Source organism: Lonchura striata, chromosome 5 (assembly GCF_046129695.1).
Source record: "Lonchura striata isolate bLonStr1 chromosome 5, bLonStr1.mat, whole genome shotgun sequence".
Lineage (NCBI taxonomy): Eukaryota > Metazoa > Chordata > Aves > Passeriformes > Estrildidae > Lonchura > Lonchura striata.
In genome coordinates, this window is record NC_134607.1 from 2446749 (window position 1) to 2466505 (window position 19757).

Genomic DNA, 19757 nt, shown 5'->3' on the forward strand with positions numbered 1-19757 from the left:
CCTTCCTAGAAAGGAGTGCTACAGGTGCAATACAAGAATACCACAACACATCCTCTGTCCCAGCCACTACAGAAATAAATCACAAGCAGTGAGAGAAAGCTGCATTTTCCTTCCATCACAGCACCCTTGTTATGTTATATAATCATATGTAATGGAATCATACTATAAAATACTATTTACTACAGGCCCACAGACCCCAGGGCTGTTACTACTTCCCACTTTATCCCTAACAGGCACTTAGGGGTAAAACCGGAAACATCTGCCCACTAAACATCAGTAATTAAAACAACACTATGATGATTATGATGATTAACATATCTGACTACACCTCTACTTAAGAGCAGCTTGTCTGTCAAGGCTCAAATATACAAGACTCACAGTTAGGAATTGAGAAAAAACAAATCAACCCTCCACCACCACCACCACCACCACACCCCACACCAAAAAACCCAAACAGAAATCCCCAACCCCAAAATATGAGACCTGGAATTTAGGTGAGCTTTACCATCCTGCAGTGATCATCTTACCTTTCACTTATTTATTACAGGAGTCAGCTAGAATATGCTTTAGTAGAGGCCAATGAGAAGATTCGAAGCTGATGAAGAGAGAATCATTTAGATTTTATTTTAGTGGAATATACAAGATTAATGAAGATTATGCTTGGATTATTCAGCCTACAGATTTCATTCTTTACTGACAGGATAAACCCCAGATTCTGTGTAAGGGTATTGGTCAGCCCAGCCCACATCTGCCCTTCCTCCCCAACACAGGCTGCTCTTGCCAAATGTGTTCAGCTGTCCTAGAGACCATGGTTTGCTGCCCTCTTCTAGGAGGACCTTCCAAAACAGGTGAAGTGATGCAGTTGCAGGTGGTCTGATTTAGGTCTTCAAGAAACTAAAAGCTTTGGGAGAGTTAAACTTTACCAAAAAAAAGAAAAAAAAAAAAAAAAAAAAAAAAAGAAGGAAGGAGGGAGGGAAGGAGGGAGGGAGAAGGAGAATAAAACCAACCAATGCATGTTACCATTTATAAATAACCACCCAATAACTGGTTGAAAGTCAAGAGGAAGCAACAGCCAATCACAGACCCCACTAGTTTATTTATATGCTTTGCTGTTAGAAGACTGAAATACCCATTTTTAACTTTTGCTCCTTAGCTTTGGTAGCTAAGTTTTGCATCTTAGTTTTGGTAGCTAATCATTACAACTGTTCTTATCATAGATACCAGAAATAGCTTGCCATGTGCAACAATATTTTTGTTAAATAAAATATACAAAAATATACAGATATTTGACTTATATACATGCATAAACACACTGAGAGATTCTGGTGCAAATAAAGATTTATCATCAGCTTCAAGCAATGAGATTTATCACAGTGTCTGATTGTTCTGTCTGTTTTTCACAGACATCCACTATCTGAAAATAAAAATTAATGGCTAGTAAAACAGTCCATCAATATACCATTGAAACCCTCTCTCAGTCCATAAAACTTCCCACCTTTAAAGAGTTAGCAGCTCAGCACATACAAAGGAAATAAAAACCCCCAACCCTCAGCATATAAAGACTTGCTTTTCAATTTATTCATACTGGTTATAAATCAATAGCTGCACTAACTTGCAACAGCCTCAAATATGTGTACTGCTAAGTTTTTCTAGTTGCTCTTCTTTTACTACAAGACTCTCAACCACCACTGAGAAAATGTTAATGTTTAACACCATCATCCTTTTATAGAATCCACAGTTCATTTATTATAGGCAGGAAGGGATAGGCTACTGGAGGAAATAAATACTATCCAGAACAGCAAGGAGTTTCTTTCAGAATATGCATTTGAGTTGCCACCCTTATAAATAAAGTTCTTGATCATTACTGAGAATTTGTTTATACAAATCATATAAACATAACCGTATATACATACACACTCTGTATCTTTTGTTGTAATAATTATCAGGCCAGTCTATGTCTAGTACAGCTCCTGGGTTTTGAGTGCTTGTTTCACTTTTCAAAGGCTGTTTTGTCTTCATTAGTATTTCCTACATGCAATGCAGCAAAACACAGGGATCTGTTCCAAAACTTCAAGTTATTCTTGATGTCTTCCTACCAAGAGTCCAGCTGTTTTTTCAGTCATCACTTCCAAGTGGTCAGGACAGGCTTTCCTGACTCTCTTGCACGGCTTCCTTTGACCCCCGTGGGCTGCCCAGGACGAGCCCGCAGGTCGCGCTCAGTCCCGTCGCTCTGCGCCATCTCTTCATCGTATCTGCAGGTAACAAAACCCTTCAGTGCCTTGTGCTGCCACACAAACAGCACTGGGCCCTGTACATTCCACTTCTACATTCTATTCTGCTTACTGTCTAGAACTGCAGCTTGGTGCAAGCTGCTCTGCACACAGCTTCATGCAGGCAGAGCATGACATGCAGCTATGAGTCTGAATCTATGATTTTACAATACAGATCATCCTGAGACATCTTCAGCCCCTGTTTGAAAGAAACAAGTCATCTGGCAGCTTTAGTTAAACTCCTGAGTTTGTGAAATTTCGTGCTTGTGAAGTTCCCCATGTACTTCTGCAGGTCTGTGCTTAAGCAGAACATCAGCCTGCTGCCAGTTTAAGGAACTCCTGACTGCTGCTTCAAAGGGAGGATTGTTAGCTGCTGTGTTAAAACTCCCCTGTTGCATCACAGAGAGAGAAGGGAAAGAATGAGGTGAACTAAACAGCCATGTGATAAAAAAAAAAAAGCATCTGGGGACATGTATTTGGTAACACTCAACCACAGTGATGAGTGGTTCTGTAAATATCCAAATCCATTGTAGCCTCAGATAACTTCAGCATAAACTGACATTTCAGCTGCTATGCAAATTCCAAGCAGAATTTGGTTATAGATAGGTAATTGTAATGAACAAAAGATAATACTAAAACATTTTGTAGGAAAATCATAATATATACTTAGTTATACTGTTTTATAGGTATTCATAGCAACCATGTGTGTAACATTCATTAAATCTTAAAATCTTAAATATTAATTCAGATCTGATTTTATTTATATTTAACTGCTTTTAATTAATATAGAGAAAAAGTATTTAAGATGAGTATGAACTGGTGGCTCAGCTATGTACATAAAGTATATTCCTGACATATTTAGCAATTGGATTACTAGTGCTAGAGAACCTATCCTAACATTTTCTCAAAAAAAATGAGAAGCTGTGTCAGCAATATGGTATTCAATCAGTGTCTTTCTGCATAAAACCAAGCAATCCTAGATAAATCTTGCAGACATTCCAATATAAAAATCTCAGTTTCCTTCATTTCTCTCCTTATAATATAGATTGAGGAATTTAAAAAATATTTGACAATTCTATTATTACATTCATTATTCACAGGACTCAAGAGGCATTATTTCTATGAACTGAGAGAAAATTTGCATCAAATAACTTTTAAACCAGAACCAATTATTTTAACTGTTTAAGTACCATGTATATATTAGCTTCCATACAATTAAAGTTCTGCACATGTAGAATACCAATATTCTCTTTGCTTTGGACCCTCTGTTCTAGCTGCTGGAAGCTCAGAAGGTGCAAGTGGGGGCTCATCAGAAGACATTCTCTCTGAACATGAGGCAAGGGAACTCTGCTTTAATGCACTCCCACCTCCAATGCAGCTCCAAAGAAATGAAGTGGCACTTTGTACCCATTTTTCATACCAGAATGACGTTTACCTTATCATTTTGGTCTACATTACACATCAAAAAAAGCGAGGTGAAAGAAAAACACTGGCCTTTCTATGAAACACTGATAAAACTTACAAGACTTCATAATTTCCCAGAACCTCTTTTGGTGGAGATTTATTCCATTTGCAGTCAGGAATTTCCCCGTTGGGCACAGCAATGTTAAGCGTGTCGTTAATAAGATTGTACTTCAAGATGCGATCATTAGCGGTGCTGGAAGTAAGAGAAGGGGAAGCATTAACCTATAAAAGGAAAATAAAACCAGTCAGTATCACTTTTTGGAGTGTTGTCCAAACAGCTGTGCCAAGTCTGTGTGTTCCTTACAGGAAATTGAGCCTTGGTGGCTCAGAGCACATCTTTCAGTTCCTCAGGCACTGCAAGGAATTCCCCACTGGGCATTCTTCTTTTTACTTAGACAGGAAAGTACCACTCTGTTAAGTGTCTGCAGTGTCAGCCTGAAGACTTCTGTTGAGATGAGATTCACCGGGGTGAATCAGACAAGATAGAATTTTTATTTCATTTTCTGTTTACATGGTTACAAACCCCATACATTTGAGTGCTTAAAATTTGCCCAGTTTACATGAACTGCTGTTACACACAGAAATCTGTGTCTCTCTTCTGGGTAAACAACTTTTCTCTAAGTTCTTACCTGAGTTGTCCCCTGTAATATTGTGAGCTGGGAAGTGCTCTCTATTCAAAACACTACATTGTATATTGTTTTAATTAAACCTTGGATTCATTTAGTTCCACATTTATTTTGGAGAAGTGGTATCAAAATTATAAACAATTTTTTTTTTTCTGGAGTTCACTTTAAATTAGATTGAGAAGGAAGAGGGATGGATAAAATTTATATTGAACGTACAAAGCTAAAGTTAATATACAAAAGAGAAATCTATGTAAAAAATGGAAAAGCTTTCCAAATATCCTACTTATACTTTGTATATCCCTTTTGCTTCCTCTCAATCTGTAACATTAAGGCCATGACAGCATTTAAAAACTAAATTTGATGTTATGCTCCATCAAGTCAATGCTCATTTTCCAGGTACTGATCCATTATTTAAAAGGGCTGCTAACATTCAGACTGCCTCTGCAGTGCAGTTGTATGGATGCACTGGATTTAAAAACCAAAACAGAAAGCCACAGACAAATAGAAACACAAAAAAAAAGGAAATAAAAGCATACGCTAGCTTGGTCATCACATGACCTATCTCACAATCCAGTATTTTTCTTAATCCACTTACCCAATAACCAAAAAATATTGTTTAAAAAGAGGACAGACCACATTGAAATCTACTTAGTTTTATTCTGTGAAATGCGAAGGAAGTTTTTTCCTGTATTTTATAAAACTTTACCTCAATTAGCCAGGGTTTAAGCTTGTCATCAATGATAATGTCATACCCATAGCACTCAAAGCAGTGTTTATCATTATTCATTACAGGCTGGGGAAAAAGAAAAGACAGTAATATGTATTAAAATCTACTCTTCAGTAAGTAACCCAATTACACACTTTCTTTGCTAGAAATCACATGATGACATTATGGATTTTCTGCAACACTTTTCAGTATTGTAACTCAAATATAAGCTTGCTAACTAGTAGGTTCAGCATTGCCTCTTTTTCAGAGACTGTATGTAAATATTTCAATACTAATGATTGCATTGATGCCAAGTATTAAGTTATGTTAATTTCCCATTACGTTTCCATAGTGAAAATAAGTGGTTTTTATACTTTGCAAAGGTAATAACTATATTTAAAGCCCACATGCATCAGGAGAAAACAGAAATATTGAAAATTTACAGCTTAATATAATTGTGAATTCTTTAAACTTTAGAAAAGCAATTAAAAGATATTTCTTTTATTCTGCTGCTATAACTATGCAGAAATGTTAGGTCAAACAATTACAAAACACATTTTAAAATTTTAATTACTCAAGGTAACTATAACCCCAAAGTCAAGAGAGGCCAAGAATCAAGTTGTGCTTAGTGCTTAGATGTACATCCTCTAGAGAATCATGAGCTTTCCAGCACCTGCTAAACATTTGCAGTAAACATGGTATAATACCTTCTTCTATGTGAAGCTCATTAGATCTTTTAGAGAAAACTTTCTGAAGGTTTCTGAGATGTTTTCCCCATAACTAATAATGCAGCTTTTCATTTCTTCAGTGACTGAAAGGGAGGAGGAGGAACAAGAATCTAATTACATCTGCCATTGTCAGAAGGACAGAGGAACAAGAGATTTCATGCTCCATCATTTTCACCATTTCTCCTCTTCTAAGGTTCTGCTAACATTTGATTATATCCCTTTTCTTCTTCCAAGTACCTTCAGCTATGATTGCACAGCAGAGGCCAGATTAAGCCATGCTTCCCTAGCTCCCACTGATCCTAGCTGCACGACCTTGTCCCTGTTTCTCCTGCTGATTCTGGTGTTCCTCTGCCCCGTCAGTGACTCAGCTTATTCCTCTGGCAGAACACCAAGCCATCAATAAAGCAAGGTGGTAATTGTCAGTGCACAAGTGAGCTGATTCAGCTCTAAATGGTGCCAGGACCAACCCAAAAGAGAGGACAAGACAATGTACTTGGGACCAGGAGAGTCCTTGGCAACACTGAGCTCCTCAGTTACCCCAGCTGACTCCCAGAGCGATACCTGCCCTGTAATGTCATCACAGAATATTACGTCAACACTAGAAAGTCACTCAAGCAGAGAACTGGCTGCTGGTTTTTTTTTTCTTTAAAGAAATTCATGATAACTCTGTGACTTGTGTATAAATGAGGTGAAAGTATGTTATGTAACTCTGATGAACTAATATCCTTAGGCTTCCTTTGATAAATTGTTCTCCAGAGATTTTTTTTTTAATTTGACACATTTGTTATTGCTGGAATGACGTCACACATTTTGGCAGAACTTAATACTATTCACAAGGGCAGTATCAAGTAATATAAAATAGTTCACAAATCCCTCAAGGAAAGCGATTTATTCACTCCTTCAAATATCCACAGACAGCTCAACCCACTCACTCACCCACGATTCAGTTCCCTCATCTCATGCGATACCAAGAAATCAAGAGATAAGAGAGCTGCAGAAATCAGCATCAACACCATCACTCCAAAAGCAGAAAAGAGATGTAGGAGTCTGAATGGCCAGCTCACTTCCATGGTTATGGGAAGCCAGCAGCTGGCAGCACTCACCGCAACAGCCTTCAGGGACTGCACAATGATCCAGTGGATTTCATCAAATAATTTATTGGTGACTTCCTTTCCACGGGTGCTCTCCAGGTACAGGCGTAAGTTGCTCACTGTCCACTTGCCTCCATGGATATGGTTGTAATCATCCTGAAGAGTTAAGGAGTTCACTCAGTCTAAGAATCTGAAGCTGTTCAGCAGGTTTTTCTCATCTCCACAAAAAGTTCCCTTATATTTACAAGTACTGCTCTAAAAACAAACCTGGCTAATTGCTCTTGCAGCTTTATGAACACCTCAACTTTGAACTGCCCTCTACATAAACAATTGCTTCTATTATAGCTCTAATAGGCTTGTAACACACATCGTAAATCAAGTAAAAATCTTTGTTAGGAGAAAAAAACCTGGATACTTAGACATAGTTTTATAATAAAGTGTGAGTTATGATTTGGAAATAGAAGTTTTAAAATGTGAAAGGAAAGAACTGAATGTTTTGCTCCTCTGGGGATAAGGAATAAACAATTAATGAGCAACACGCTGAAGGTAGCTGTTGTAAAATACAGCACTTGAAAATGTTTGTCTGTGTTTGTTTATTTAAAGTACAACTTGTCTGTTCCCTGTTATCTTATTAATGGTGCTACTGATAAGAGTTACATTCAAGAACATCGTGAAATGTCACCTGAATTGTTTTTAAAAGTTAAAATTTTCAAGTAATTAAATACAAAACCCCACTAAGTGTTACTGAAACTGAACAGGGGGAAACAAGAGGTTACCTTATGTTGTCTTTCCAGAGGCTATCAAAGCTCTGCAATATGGAAAGGCACACGTTCAGCCCTCAAGGAACTCTCAGGACAAATGCTTTGTCCCTTTATAAAGTGTTCTCCTCAGAGCATTTCTGACAATTAATGATTGTATGCCTGCTAAATTACAAAACACAGAATGCATAGAGCAGAAAAAGGTTCTCAGAAGAACAAATTCTGTCATAGTCTAGGACAAGGTCAGAGAAGCATCTATCTTATTATTAGGCTTTCTCCTACAGCTCCCCCATTAGTAAATTAGGAGAACCGACTGTACAAATAAAGACCTGAAACATGGTTCTCAGGATTTGCTCCATGGGAAAAATGTCTTGAGACCAGATTCCAGCAAGGGAACAGAAATCAAAGTGTCAGCCCTCCTTGCCCTTCAGAACAAGTACTGAAATCAAAACAGATTGCAACTGGGTAGAGCTTTACACAGCCACAGTTGTTTCATTAAAGACATTAAAACAAAGTGAAAATAATTATGTATAAGAAGTATTGTTGTTTTATTTGTATTACACATGCATTTTCCAGCACCTAATCATAATTTTTATAAACTACTGACAGCTCAAATTAGGTACAGTTTTAGAAGACTAAAGCTGTACAGTCTAAATGCCTCTAAAATTCCAGGCACATTTAAAACACAACAAACGGGATGGGTAGCATAGCACATTAAACTCCCCTTCTGCCTTTCTGAAAAACTGAACACATATCAGTGGTTTACAATTTATAAAAAGCTTTTCAAATATTCTAGCAACAATTCCACATTCTTAGGTTGCTACTTCTATACCCATTTCTGTTGTCCTTTATTCTAAGTGACATCACTGCCAGGGTCACTTCTCTTATCTTTGGAAAAATCTTGAAGGCCATTCTTTAACTGGTAAAGATGGAAGGGTGCATAATAACAAGGCAGGTAATGTACCATGTGCCTCACATCTTCACTGGCAACAGCACCAGGATCTTTTCTAAAAGTTGTATAGGATCTGGTTTCACCCAAAGTAATTCTCAGTGTGTCCCATTTAACCAAACATGTTTGGAGCACTTCACAAATCAGCACCTGAGCAATAAAATGTCTGCAGTACTGAAAAATGGCATATTTGACCACTTATCCTGGTTTAGAACTATCAACATAATCATTTACATTGTTGTTACAGCAATATCCAGACAAAACCAGTTTTGTTATACTGCACATCTTATGGAACAGTAGCAGAAAAAGGACATTAAGCAAGGTTTCAACCTAAGATATACTGCATATATCATGTGTATTAGAGCATGTGTATACCTACATTAATATAATCATGAGCATATATGTGTGTGTTTGTCCTTATGTGTTATTTTCCATACCATTAAAATAAAGCTTCTGGCATTAGGAAGTGCAACAATAGAGTTTTAATGACTGTACCAGAGGTATGGTTTGTAAATCACAGACATCCGCTAAAAATACCAACAGGACAATCATCATCAAGTCATTCCCTGAAGGAACAAGGCTTGGGAAGTGACACTTTATCCCCATCCATGTCACCCCTGCCCCACTAACCTTCCCTCCCCACTGCTGAATTTCAGCCTACTTTGACATAAGGAAGGGCTATCAAAGCTCTCATGTTTCCACATGAGCATCAATGGCAAATTACAGTACAGAACTGCTCTGCAGGCAGAGCTCCAGCTCTGTCCATGCAAGAGGAAGCCACCAGATGGCCAGGCAGCACTTATTTATCTCAAGTTTGCAACTGCACATTCCCTTTGCTTCCCACAGAAGGAAGGCAGGGGCAGGAGGTTGGGGGAACACTGGAGGAACCTGGAAAGTCCTGTGATGAATAAGTGCTGGAAAGAAGACATTGAATTAACAGCCAGAGAGAGAGAGAAGGAAGGGGAAATGAGGAAGGGGATATTAAACTACTATTATAAAGTACATATCCACATGATCCAAGCTCATGAATTTCATTGTTCAATTCATAAGTGAGCATATTGGCTTTTAAATGAAAGGAGACCCCTGCTCTCAACCACTGTGAGTCAATACTGAAAATATCACACTCAATTACAGAGCTGCAACTCATTATCTTGACTTCTGATTTTTGGTTTTCTAAAATGTCTACATTCTAAAATATATTTATTTGTACGTGTAAGGTGAAGTATTTTGATTGCAAGAGGATGAAGAGTATGACAAAACCTTTGGATTCCAAGTTTCTGGTACAATTACAGAAAATCAGTCTTGCTACAAAAGAGCATTTAAGACATCAGCACACTTACCCCATGTTTCTGAATGGCAACGTTTGTAAGATGTACAAACATGTTATCCAGTTCACTTGTACTTGGTGTGTATTTCACTGTGCAAAACCGGCAAAACCCAAGCTTATACCTTAAATGCAAAAAGTCATTAAAATGTGTTAAATCCCTGTGAGAAGCAAGGAAGTGAGCATCCTAGCATACCATTTACTGGTTAAACCTCCTTGTGCAACATGCACAACATTATTTTAACTACACTGGACATTATCTCTAAACAAAATACAAAGACAAGCAACCTTACATGTAACATCTCAGTGGACGATAGGTAGACACCAAAACATAGAGACGAAGATCAAATTTCTTCCCACCAATTAGTAAGGGGTTGTTGATGTACAGTGAAATCACATAGGCTTCTTTGGAAGACTGAGACACAAACCTGAAAAACATAAACCATGTCTCACAATATGGTATTTGCAACAATACAATCCCTGAAGTCTTTTACTTCTTTAGAAGTAAATTTTGAGTTGACTGAAATCTTGCATCTTTTGCCAAGACAACCTACAACATTGTGGTGGTTAACAATACACACTTGGCATCAGGTCTTATATACCAAAAAAAAAAAATACTGTAGAGATGACCAAGATCAATTACCCATTTAAACTCACACAGTAGCTGACCAAACCATTCACAATGTAGCTCTACAAGCCAACCTTTTTCACTTGAAGAGAATTTAGAGCTTGGCAAGGTCCAGACAAGCAAAAAGAATGTAGTGCATTACCTTCATTATTCAAGGTCTTGTACTACTGGAATATTTGCATTTCTGCTTGGTGTGCAATTGCAAACCACTGTGAAAAGTTAATATAACTTTCAGATTGTGACATTCTTCACATTCCAATCAAGCAGGAGGAAAATACTCAAATGATATTCAGCCAGTCACTTGATCACAGGAAAAAACATTAGTTGTGTGATCAAAATTCCTAGTCAGAGAAAAATATAAAATTGCTAACCTATTTCATCCATTTGGAAGGAGATCATCAACATGATGTGTATTATTTTTGTTTCAAAAGGAAAATACATTTATTTCATAGAAATGCATTCTTCCTTTGTATCAATTTAAAAAGTGATTTAATATATATTAAACCATTATCGAAATTGCTGAGGGGAAGATTTTTCACTTGCTTCCTGGTATTTAATACTGTGAAGCAGAACAATTTCCTTCTGTGCAAGTTTTCCCCCAACAACTCTGAAAGCAATTTTATAAAGAATATTAACTGAACAGTTGTGTGTACGTCCTCATACCAAAACAAGTTGTATTATAACCTGTTGAAGGAGGAAGCCAGATAACAACTGAGATTAAATGCAAACCTAACTGTAAAATGACAAAGCAATAATAATAATAATGGCATACCTTTCCCCATGCATGAGACAATCAGCAGGGTGATGTAGTTCACCTAATTACACAAAGTACAATAAAGGGTTTGGTTTCAAGAACTTACGAAGATGTTTTGCTGTCTCGAGACCATTTTTTTATTTGGGAGAGTTTATTGATTAGAAATATTCCTTTTCCTTGAGCTTTGCCACAAGGTTTCATAATCCATGTGCTGGAGGGATTCTTTCTGAATTCTTCAACAAAGAGATTATAATCAGCAGGAAGCATAAAAGTCACAGGAACAAAATCTGAATTAAGGAGGAAAAAAAAGGTGCACAATTGAAGACACTCTATCTCATAAGGCTATTGACACATAAAGACTTAAAAATAAAAGGTTTGTATTTTCAGTTTTCCAGTCTGGTGTGATCCACCTTCATTAAGACTCATTTTGCTTTTTGTCTCGTTTACATACTGGTTTTTACTTAAACAATTGCAAAATGTTGCACAATGCTAACTTCATAGAAATAGATTTTAATTCATGTGACTAGATTTTCTTCTTCCTGTGCCATTACAGAATTAGGTACGATTTCAACAAAACAATTAAAATTTCTCAATTTCCTCTATCAGCTTCCACCATTCTTGATCATGCTCTGTGCAGGCGAAAGCCCCCTTTTATTTCCATGTAATTCCCATTATTCTTATTTATTATCTTATTCTCAACTTCTATTTTTCTTCTTTGCTCCCACACTCTCTTTTACCATGATTGCTGAAACCTAAAGAAAAACATTTTTCACTTTTTGCTATTAAATTATCTTCAATTCCATCCTTGAAGACCTGCCTTCTTACGTGAATGAAGTGTTTGCCCTTCACTTTTCCAAGATGTAATTCAACTCCACCTATCTCACTCTGTTTCACTTCAATGCTTTCTGACCTCCAAACCAACTCTGCTTGCCTCATTCCTGATCTATTCTTGGTTTAGTTTTGGGGTTTGAGTTTCTTGTGGGTTTTTTTTTCTTTTTGGTCTGGTTTGCTTTTTATTTTATTTTTTAGCAGTCATTATTAGTTCCCCAACTTCTCCCAAATTTCCCCTCTGAAGTATTTGTTCATTCAATTCTGTCTAGAGCCTTCCTTCAAAAAGATTTAGTTGTTGCTCCATTTTAAGATTTTCACATAGTAAGTTTTTCATTTTTGAATTAAAAAAACTGTAACCCTCTCTCATATGAAGTAGCAAAGCCCTTTGGTTTCAGCACTAACCTAATTGCAAAGTATCTTAAACCCACAATTTTCCCACTCCAAAATAATTTTTGAGAAACCCCAAATGAATCAAACCCAAAAGAGTAAACAGAGCACTTCAAGGTAGCCACTTTAATGTCATAGCACTCCAGAGGTTCAGTGCTTCAAGCATAAAAAAGCTGGCTCTATTCCCATTAGTGACTCTCTAAGAAATAAGAACAACATACCCAAATAAATATATTTCCCATTTTCATCCTTTTCTGCAAGAGGACTTCCTTCTTTCTCAAGTTCTTTTCTGTATCTCTTGATATTCTTTACCATCAAATCTTTTCTGGTCAGTTCATAGTGGTTTGGGAAATGATTGACAATTTGGTCATCAGAGAGGCGGTAACCGGTTTCCACACTGAACACATTCCTGATTGTTTGGACGCTCATCCTAAAACCAAAGACAGACACCAAGTGATTTCTCTGAAGAAACACACCTCAGGATGACAAATTAGAGAACTTTTCCCTCCAATTTCTTCATCTTTTCTCTCTCTCTCTCGTTTCTCTCTATATTTAATATTTTGCTGCAGCTATGCTCCAACATATCCTGAAGTTCTATTAACAGGGCAAATGAAATCCTGCTGAAGGCTTAATCAGTCCCTCTGTCACTACTGAAACTGGTGCAGGGCAGAAAGATGACAAGTGGGTCCTGCTGGACTGTGGCTTGTTGATAGTCAGGTCAATCCCCAGCAGGGCCTAAAAATGACTGAAGTGCACCCAAATGCTACAGAATCCTCTCTCTAAATCTGTTTCTTCACAATCTTGAAACTCACCTTTCCTCTTCAGAAAAGCCACGAACTCAACCTCTTACTGACTGCCCTGCTACTTGGATTACAAAGGAATTCGAACATATTACTTGAAAACTGGTTAAGTGATCTTCCTAAAAATACCTGTGTTGTTTAGTTATATACAGATGAAAATGCTGCAGTGGCAGTCATTAAATCAGTGATCAACTATATTTTTCACAGAAGATAAGAGCAGGGACATAAATGCAAAGAATTTTCCATATTATTTCTCAATGTGAAAATTTAAGACTATTTCCTGAATGCCAGCAATCTGCTACATTATCATTTCAGGAGGGAAAAAAAACAACAAACCTAACCCAAAACAACAAAACGCATCAATTTCCATGAGTGTTTCCCCACTCTCCCAAATACATTCCAAAGGCATGAGCAGATTACTAGACTCCTGCCCATTTAGATTCCTGTCCATTTAAATAAGTGGCTCACAAAGGGTATATTTGGCAGCACAAACTGCCATGTTGATGTATTTGAAAAGATTATCATAAATTGCTTGGTTTATTTAAAGAATAGTGTTTCTGCCCATTAATAGATTACTGCATTCTAGGACAGCACTTCATGGTCTTATAATAGACAAACAACAAACGAGAAGATTATTTACTCTCCTCCTTTTACCACAATCTTGATCTAAATTCTCATTCACTCTCAGTATTGAAATGTTGAATAATTAGCCTGGATAGAAATCATTATCATGAAGAGAAGGAAAGTACAGTTTATTACAGAAGCTAGGACTCTGGTAACAGGGCAAGCTTCCATAACACTGATAAAAGAAATTGGCAATTGTAGCATACTTACCAATAAAAATTCCAGTCTTCATTTTCTGCCACCTGAATCCATCCTCTTTTTTCAAAGTTGTTTATTAGAACAGATTTTTCTATGTCAGTTACCCACTTTACTTTTCCTGCCATTATCCTGAAGTGGAATCAACCTGTTCATACAGAAAAGTTTAAAGTTGAAAACAGGGGAGGATACAGGGAAGTAAAAGCAGAAGAAAAGTGGCACCTAGAATACACTTTCACATAAATATATTAGTTTAAAACCCAAGGAAAATAACATCTAGGCTCAGACTGAAAACCTGCACTTCTCAGCTGGACAACTGCACATACTAGTTTTCACACTCCCCACCTTTTATAAACAGGCACAAAACCTTCCCTTAAATATATTACTGATAGAACCTCCCTATTCTACACTGGGTAATGTTTAAAGAACCAATACAAACATTGCATTGTTTCTAACTTAGGAACATATATTTTTGCTTTGTTTTGAAGCAGGAGAGTTCATCTGGATCACATGGTGCCTTTAGCATAAAAAAAAACATGATTCCAAGAGAAATCTCTTACATGCTCTATCAACAATCAAGATTTGCAGTACCTCAGGGGAGGGAACTAAAGTTACTGACCTTGCAACTGATATCATTAAACCCTTACTGGAGGATTTCCCTAAACGTCAGGCTGTTGGAAGAGTGCTTACAAACTGCAGTTCAGCTCCTGACACCAGATGTCACTTTCTGCACTGGATCTCTCACTTGCCCAGGCCAGCCTTTGTTAGGATCACTCGGCCATTCTGGCAGGAAGGGACCTCAGCAAGTCTCCCTGCCCAGCCTCCTGCTCAGGGCAGGTTAGCTACAAGGTGTGCACAGTTTGCTCATTTATACTTTGCCCATTTATGTTTTGAAAAGCCCCAAAGACACAGCACAGCTTCTGTGGGCATCCCATCCCACTTCCTCACTAACCTAACAGGGGTGGGGGTAGGGGGTGGCTCTCCCTATATTTATATTATTTTCCCTACATTTGTTATTGTTACTTACATTACTTTCCCAAGAACAAAACTCACCGTGCAAAGGAGTGGGAGAGAGCTGGGTTATCACACAACCATGAGCAACACCATCTACTGCCCCTTCTACATGAAATTTTCCATTGAAAAGTAAATTAAAATATACAATCACCTTTACTAAATGTAGTAATGTAATTAATGAATGTTAATTCAGTTTAATGTTAATGCCATTTCTGCAAGCAACGTGTTGGACTGGAATCCAAGGCGTCTTCATCGTCCAGGACTAGAGATGGAAATGTGCATTTGCCACCAAGCTCAGGCCCCTATTGCTTCTTAATGGGAGGTATAACCCAAATAATCCCACATAGAATATTTATCCTGCCAAATCCTACAAGGTCAAAATGTTTACTAACAAACTTCAATTTTAGAAAGTTTAGGACACACATATTTTTATTCATGTTGGTAAAGGCATCTGAAATTAAGCTTAGCTAGAAAAGAGTACACAAAGGCTCAGGGTTGGTCTTCTTGGGTGTGCTTTTATAGAACCCCTTGTTCTACAAGGTCATGCTCCTTCTCTAGGTCTTCCACATATTACCAGAGTGAAAGTAAATGAAATAATTAACTTATTTGTACTGAAGTTTGTATAACCCACAATCAGTGACTCAGTAATACCACACACTACCTTGTTGTGGTTTTAAAAATTCAGGGATTAGTCTGTTTGCAATACAACTGTCCCTTCAAAAGGAAATGCATTAAAGGCTACAATGGTGTTAACCAACCACAATGTAAACTTTTCAAAAGGCTTTAAACCAAATTTCTTCACCAAAATTCAAACCTAACATTATACCTGTTTCTCTGACTCCTTGAGCAATTTACACACAGGAAGGTGAGCTAAAATTAAGCCAGAGCTAAACACTGGAGACAGCTTCTACCAGAAATCAAAAGAAAAATTACAAGAGCACAATTTCTTTCCTGTTCTGGGATTTTGGTTCCTCACCTATACCTCCTGCTACAGATGGATTGAAGGCAGACTGGAAATTCATCCTTGGCTTCTGCAGAATTAAATCAATCTCAGATGATGTTTAAGCGGCCTGCAAACAAAATCTTCCAATTTTGTACAAATTGATCACCGAAACCCACAAACAAGAACGCACAACAAATAAAATAATTTTAACACAATGCACTTTTCTAGAGGAATCCTCTCTAATCTGGAAATAGGTATTCTAGATAACCCAACCAGATTGTACAAGATAGCTACACATTCAAACCTCTGGTCAGCCGAGATCCTTAGCTTCACAAAACATCAAAGAAGAGGTGCATAACACAGCATATCTGTAGTAAGTCAAATCCTTGCCAAGACACCAGAGCTCCTACTCAAGAGCCAGCAGGCATATGACAGAGGCACAGCAGCCCTTTCCTGCCCAGACTGCTCCCAAATTGATGAACTGAGATCCAGAAGCAGCCTGACTGGCATCACTGCCACTCTAAGGAGCCAGAGGTGCTGATGGCAGACTTTCCACACTGCAAAATAAAGGTGAAGCTGTGCCTCTGGCACCCGACCCAAAAAATCTCTTTCCTTCCAACAGTACAAAATGTAGCTGTGCTTCATTATTAAGTTTACTGCTGGAAAATCCACTCTGGCTGTGCCATCAGAGGAGGCCAGGGGGGCCTGCTGCGAGATTCCCAAAGAGTTAGGTAGGAGAAGGAGCCCAGGAAAACTTTGGAAATAGGCAGATGGCTGTGCGTGCGCGGGTGGGTTTGGGGGGATGGAGGGGTGTGCATTTCTGCGTGTGGGGTGTTTATGTGTGGGGATGTGGATGTGTGGGGTGTTTATGTGTGGGGTGTTTATGTGTGGGGTGTTTATGTGTGGGGATGTGGATGTGCGGGGTGTTTATGTGTGGGGTGCTCATGTGTGGGGTGTTCATGTGTGGGGATGTGGATGTGTGGGGTGTTTATGTGTGGGGATGGGGATGTGTGGGCTGGGTATGTGTGTATGGTGTATGTGGGACAGGTACGGGGCTGTGGAGGAAGGGGATGGGATGAGGGATGCGTAGAGGGGCTGTCGGGGAAGGGCGGACACCCACAACCCACCCCGCGCTCACCTGCCGGCGGCAGCACGGCCGCCGCTCCCCTCAGCCCCGGCCGCCCCCGCCGGCCGCCATCGCCCCGCCCGTTCCGCCGCCGCGGGGCGGGGCCGCCGGCGGCCATCTTGTGTGCGGGCGGGGCGGGGCGGCCGCGCTCCCCTGAGGGACGGGACCGCCCCGGGCCCCGCCGGCCACCGCGGGCGTGTCCCTGCTGCCGCCTCGGGCGTGTCTCTGCTGCCGCCTCGGGCTTGTCCCTGCTGTCGCCTCAGCGTTGTCCCTGCTGCCGCCTCAGGGTTGTCCCTGCTCTGTCGCCTCGGGCTTGTCCCTGCTGTCGCCTCAGCGTTGTCCCTGCTGCCGCCTCAGGGTTGTCCCTGCTGTCGCCTCAGGGTTGTCCCTGCTGCCGCCTCAGGGTTGTCCCTGCTGTCGTTCTGGTCTCAAGCGCCTGCGGCTTGGGCCCGCCCCATGGTCAGGAAACGAGTCTCTAACAAACAGCCCATGAGTAAACGCGGGTCTGTTAAAGGCCATGGCCTGACGAAACCTTCCCGGATGTTACCAGAGTGTAAAACCCGCAGGGACGCCCAGGTGCCAAAGCTCAAGTCCGTGTTTGAGCCCGTCAGGTGCTGAAATGTTCCTCGCTGTACAGCTGCAGGAATGGCTGCTCTTGTATGGGTCCTGTCCAAAGGAAGCAGGGGAGTTTTCAGCCAAAAATTTCATCACAGACCACAGAGTGGTTTGGTTTGGAAGGGATCTCAAAGCAGGGACACCATCCACTATCCCGGGTTGCTCAGAGCCCCATCCAGCCTGGCTTTGGGCACTGCCAGGGATGCGACAGCCACAGCTGCTCTGGAAAACCTGTGCCGATGACAAAAAACAACGTGGTCAGCAGCTCTAATTCACACCGAGAGAGAACTGAGTGAGAAAAATAATGCACAACAAGGTGCAAGTTTAGTTCTTGTGCAGAGAAGCCTAATCTACGCATACAAAAATCCTGCCAAAAAGAGATTATTAAGACACGTGCCATATATTAAGGTCACCAAGATTCTGTGCCCAAAACAATAAGGTACTGCATAGTGAACTCCAGAGATGTGAAAAGTCTTTGAGGGAGACTCTGTAAAGACAAATTACATCTAGCACTTACTTTGTCTCTGTAAGACTAATTTTAAAATATATACATTAAGAAAGTAGCTGAAATAAACAGCTAGCAATATGTTAGAATACAGCAAATTCCTAATTCCCCAAATAATCTGAGTAGAATAAATATACATTATGATTTGCCAGGTGATGCTATGGTAATAGGCTGTTTCAAGGATGCAACTACAAGGGAAGAGTTAATTTAATAATTCATATAACCAGAGCTATTAAATATTCCCTAGTTTAGCTCTGAAAGCAGCTGCAAAATGCAGCATCACGTGCATGGCCACGTGCAGTGGAAATTTCCTAGCACAATACCTCTGGCAGCAGAAGAGAGCAGCCTTCACAGCCTTCTTTCCATCGAGAAGGTATGTTTGCTGTGGCAGCTGACAGCGAGAAAAGTGAGCCTCAATCTTCATGCTGGCCAATCCTTTTTTGTTCCTGCATCCATCATACCTCAGAGGAAAGCTGAAAGGAAGTTCGCTTTTTAAATGTATTAAATATTTCATTAAGGCTAGAAACAGTTGTTGGGGTTTTTTTCAGTATTTGTTGTTGTTGTTGTTGTTTTTTATTATAAGAGTTTTCTAGCTTAATTCAGCAGGTTTTTAATAGTTATGGTTCCATAGCATTAGATGTTGTTTCGCTCTTTCTCTGAAATTTACATTGACAGTGTTACATCACAGCTAATAATAGATGCTGTGGTTTTCAATGTCAAGGCATCTCCACTTTTTAACATTATTGTTAAAAAAGGGATGTGGGGTGTACGTTGAGAGCAGCTCAGTGATGCTTACTATTATTGTATCAGGAAATGCAGTGGCAGCCCTGGTGTGCTATCTTTGTGACAGAAATTACTCCTGTGATGACATTTGGGTATTTTATTTTAAGCTTGAAGCAACTCACAAGGTTAGGTGTATGTGCAAAATTCAGCCTGGTTTCAAGAGAGGAACTGTTATTGATTTGAAGTGGTAAATACAAGAATGGAAATATCAGAAGTGGTGAAAAGAAGAAAGTCATTGCAAGCAGTGATAGTGCAGAGGTTAATTTACCTTTTATTATATTGTACCTTCAAGGCAATTTTCTTCCAGCATGTGCGAATGTAAACACATCACAGTCCTTGGCATGAGTTGGAAGACAAGCGTTGTCATGTTCACTTTACAGATGAGTAAACCTCTTGTATGGTGCTTGAAGCGGGTAGATAAGGGAGGTTCTACTACACAGTGCTGAAAGAAGTGGTTTGCACAATACACACACACAACACAGGCAAACACTTTTACACATTTAAAAACTTAGCCAGGAAAGTCTTAACTACATCCCAGCTCCAGGTGGAGTGCTGTGTTTATGCTGCTGTTCTCCTTCTCCTGGTGTTTACCTTCACTCAGAGAGATGAAATCACACTATAAATAGAGGGCAAAGT

General features: G+C 39.3%; 1 protein-coding gene across 1 annotated transcript; it reads right to left on the reverse strand.

Moving 5' to 3' along the window:
• Window positions 1–599: 599 nt before the first annotated feature.
• TTLL1 (TTL family tubulin polyglutamylase complex subunit L1) lies at window positions 600–17304 on the reverse strand. Its single transcript, XM_021535493.3, has 10 exons — window positions 17231–17304; window positions 14151–14283; window positions 12738–12946; window positions 11405–11585; window positions 10210–10344; window positions 9933–10041; window positions 6898–7041; window positions 5067–5153; window positions 3793–3956; window positions 600–2252 (listed from the first exon to the last, which is right to left on the reverse strand). Exons 2-10 carry the CDS (start codon window positions 14261–14263, stop codon window positions 2123–2125), a joined length of 1272 nt encoding a protein of 423 aa, XP_021391168.1. The 5' UTR covers window positions 14264–14283; window positions 17231–17304; the 3' UTR covers window positions 600–2122.
• Between the last annotated feature and the right edge of the window lie 2453 nt (window positions 17305–19757).

Coding starts and splice junctions, on each gene's coding strand:
- TTLL1 (XM_021535493.3), bottom strand. CDS start 14,263: ATGGCAGGAAAAGTAAAGTGGGTAACTGACATAGAAAAATCTGTTCTA. Junction 10,042..10,209: donor CGTCCACTGAGATGTTACAT/GTAAGGTTGCTT, acceptor TTTGCATTTAAG/GTATAAGCTTGGGTTTTGCC. Junction 7,042..9,932: donor TTGCCATTCAGAAACATGGG/GTAAGTGTGCTG, acceptor TTAACTCTTCAG/GATGATTACAACCATATCCA.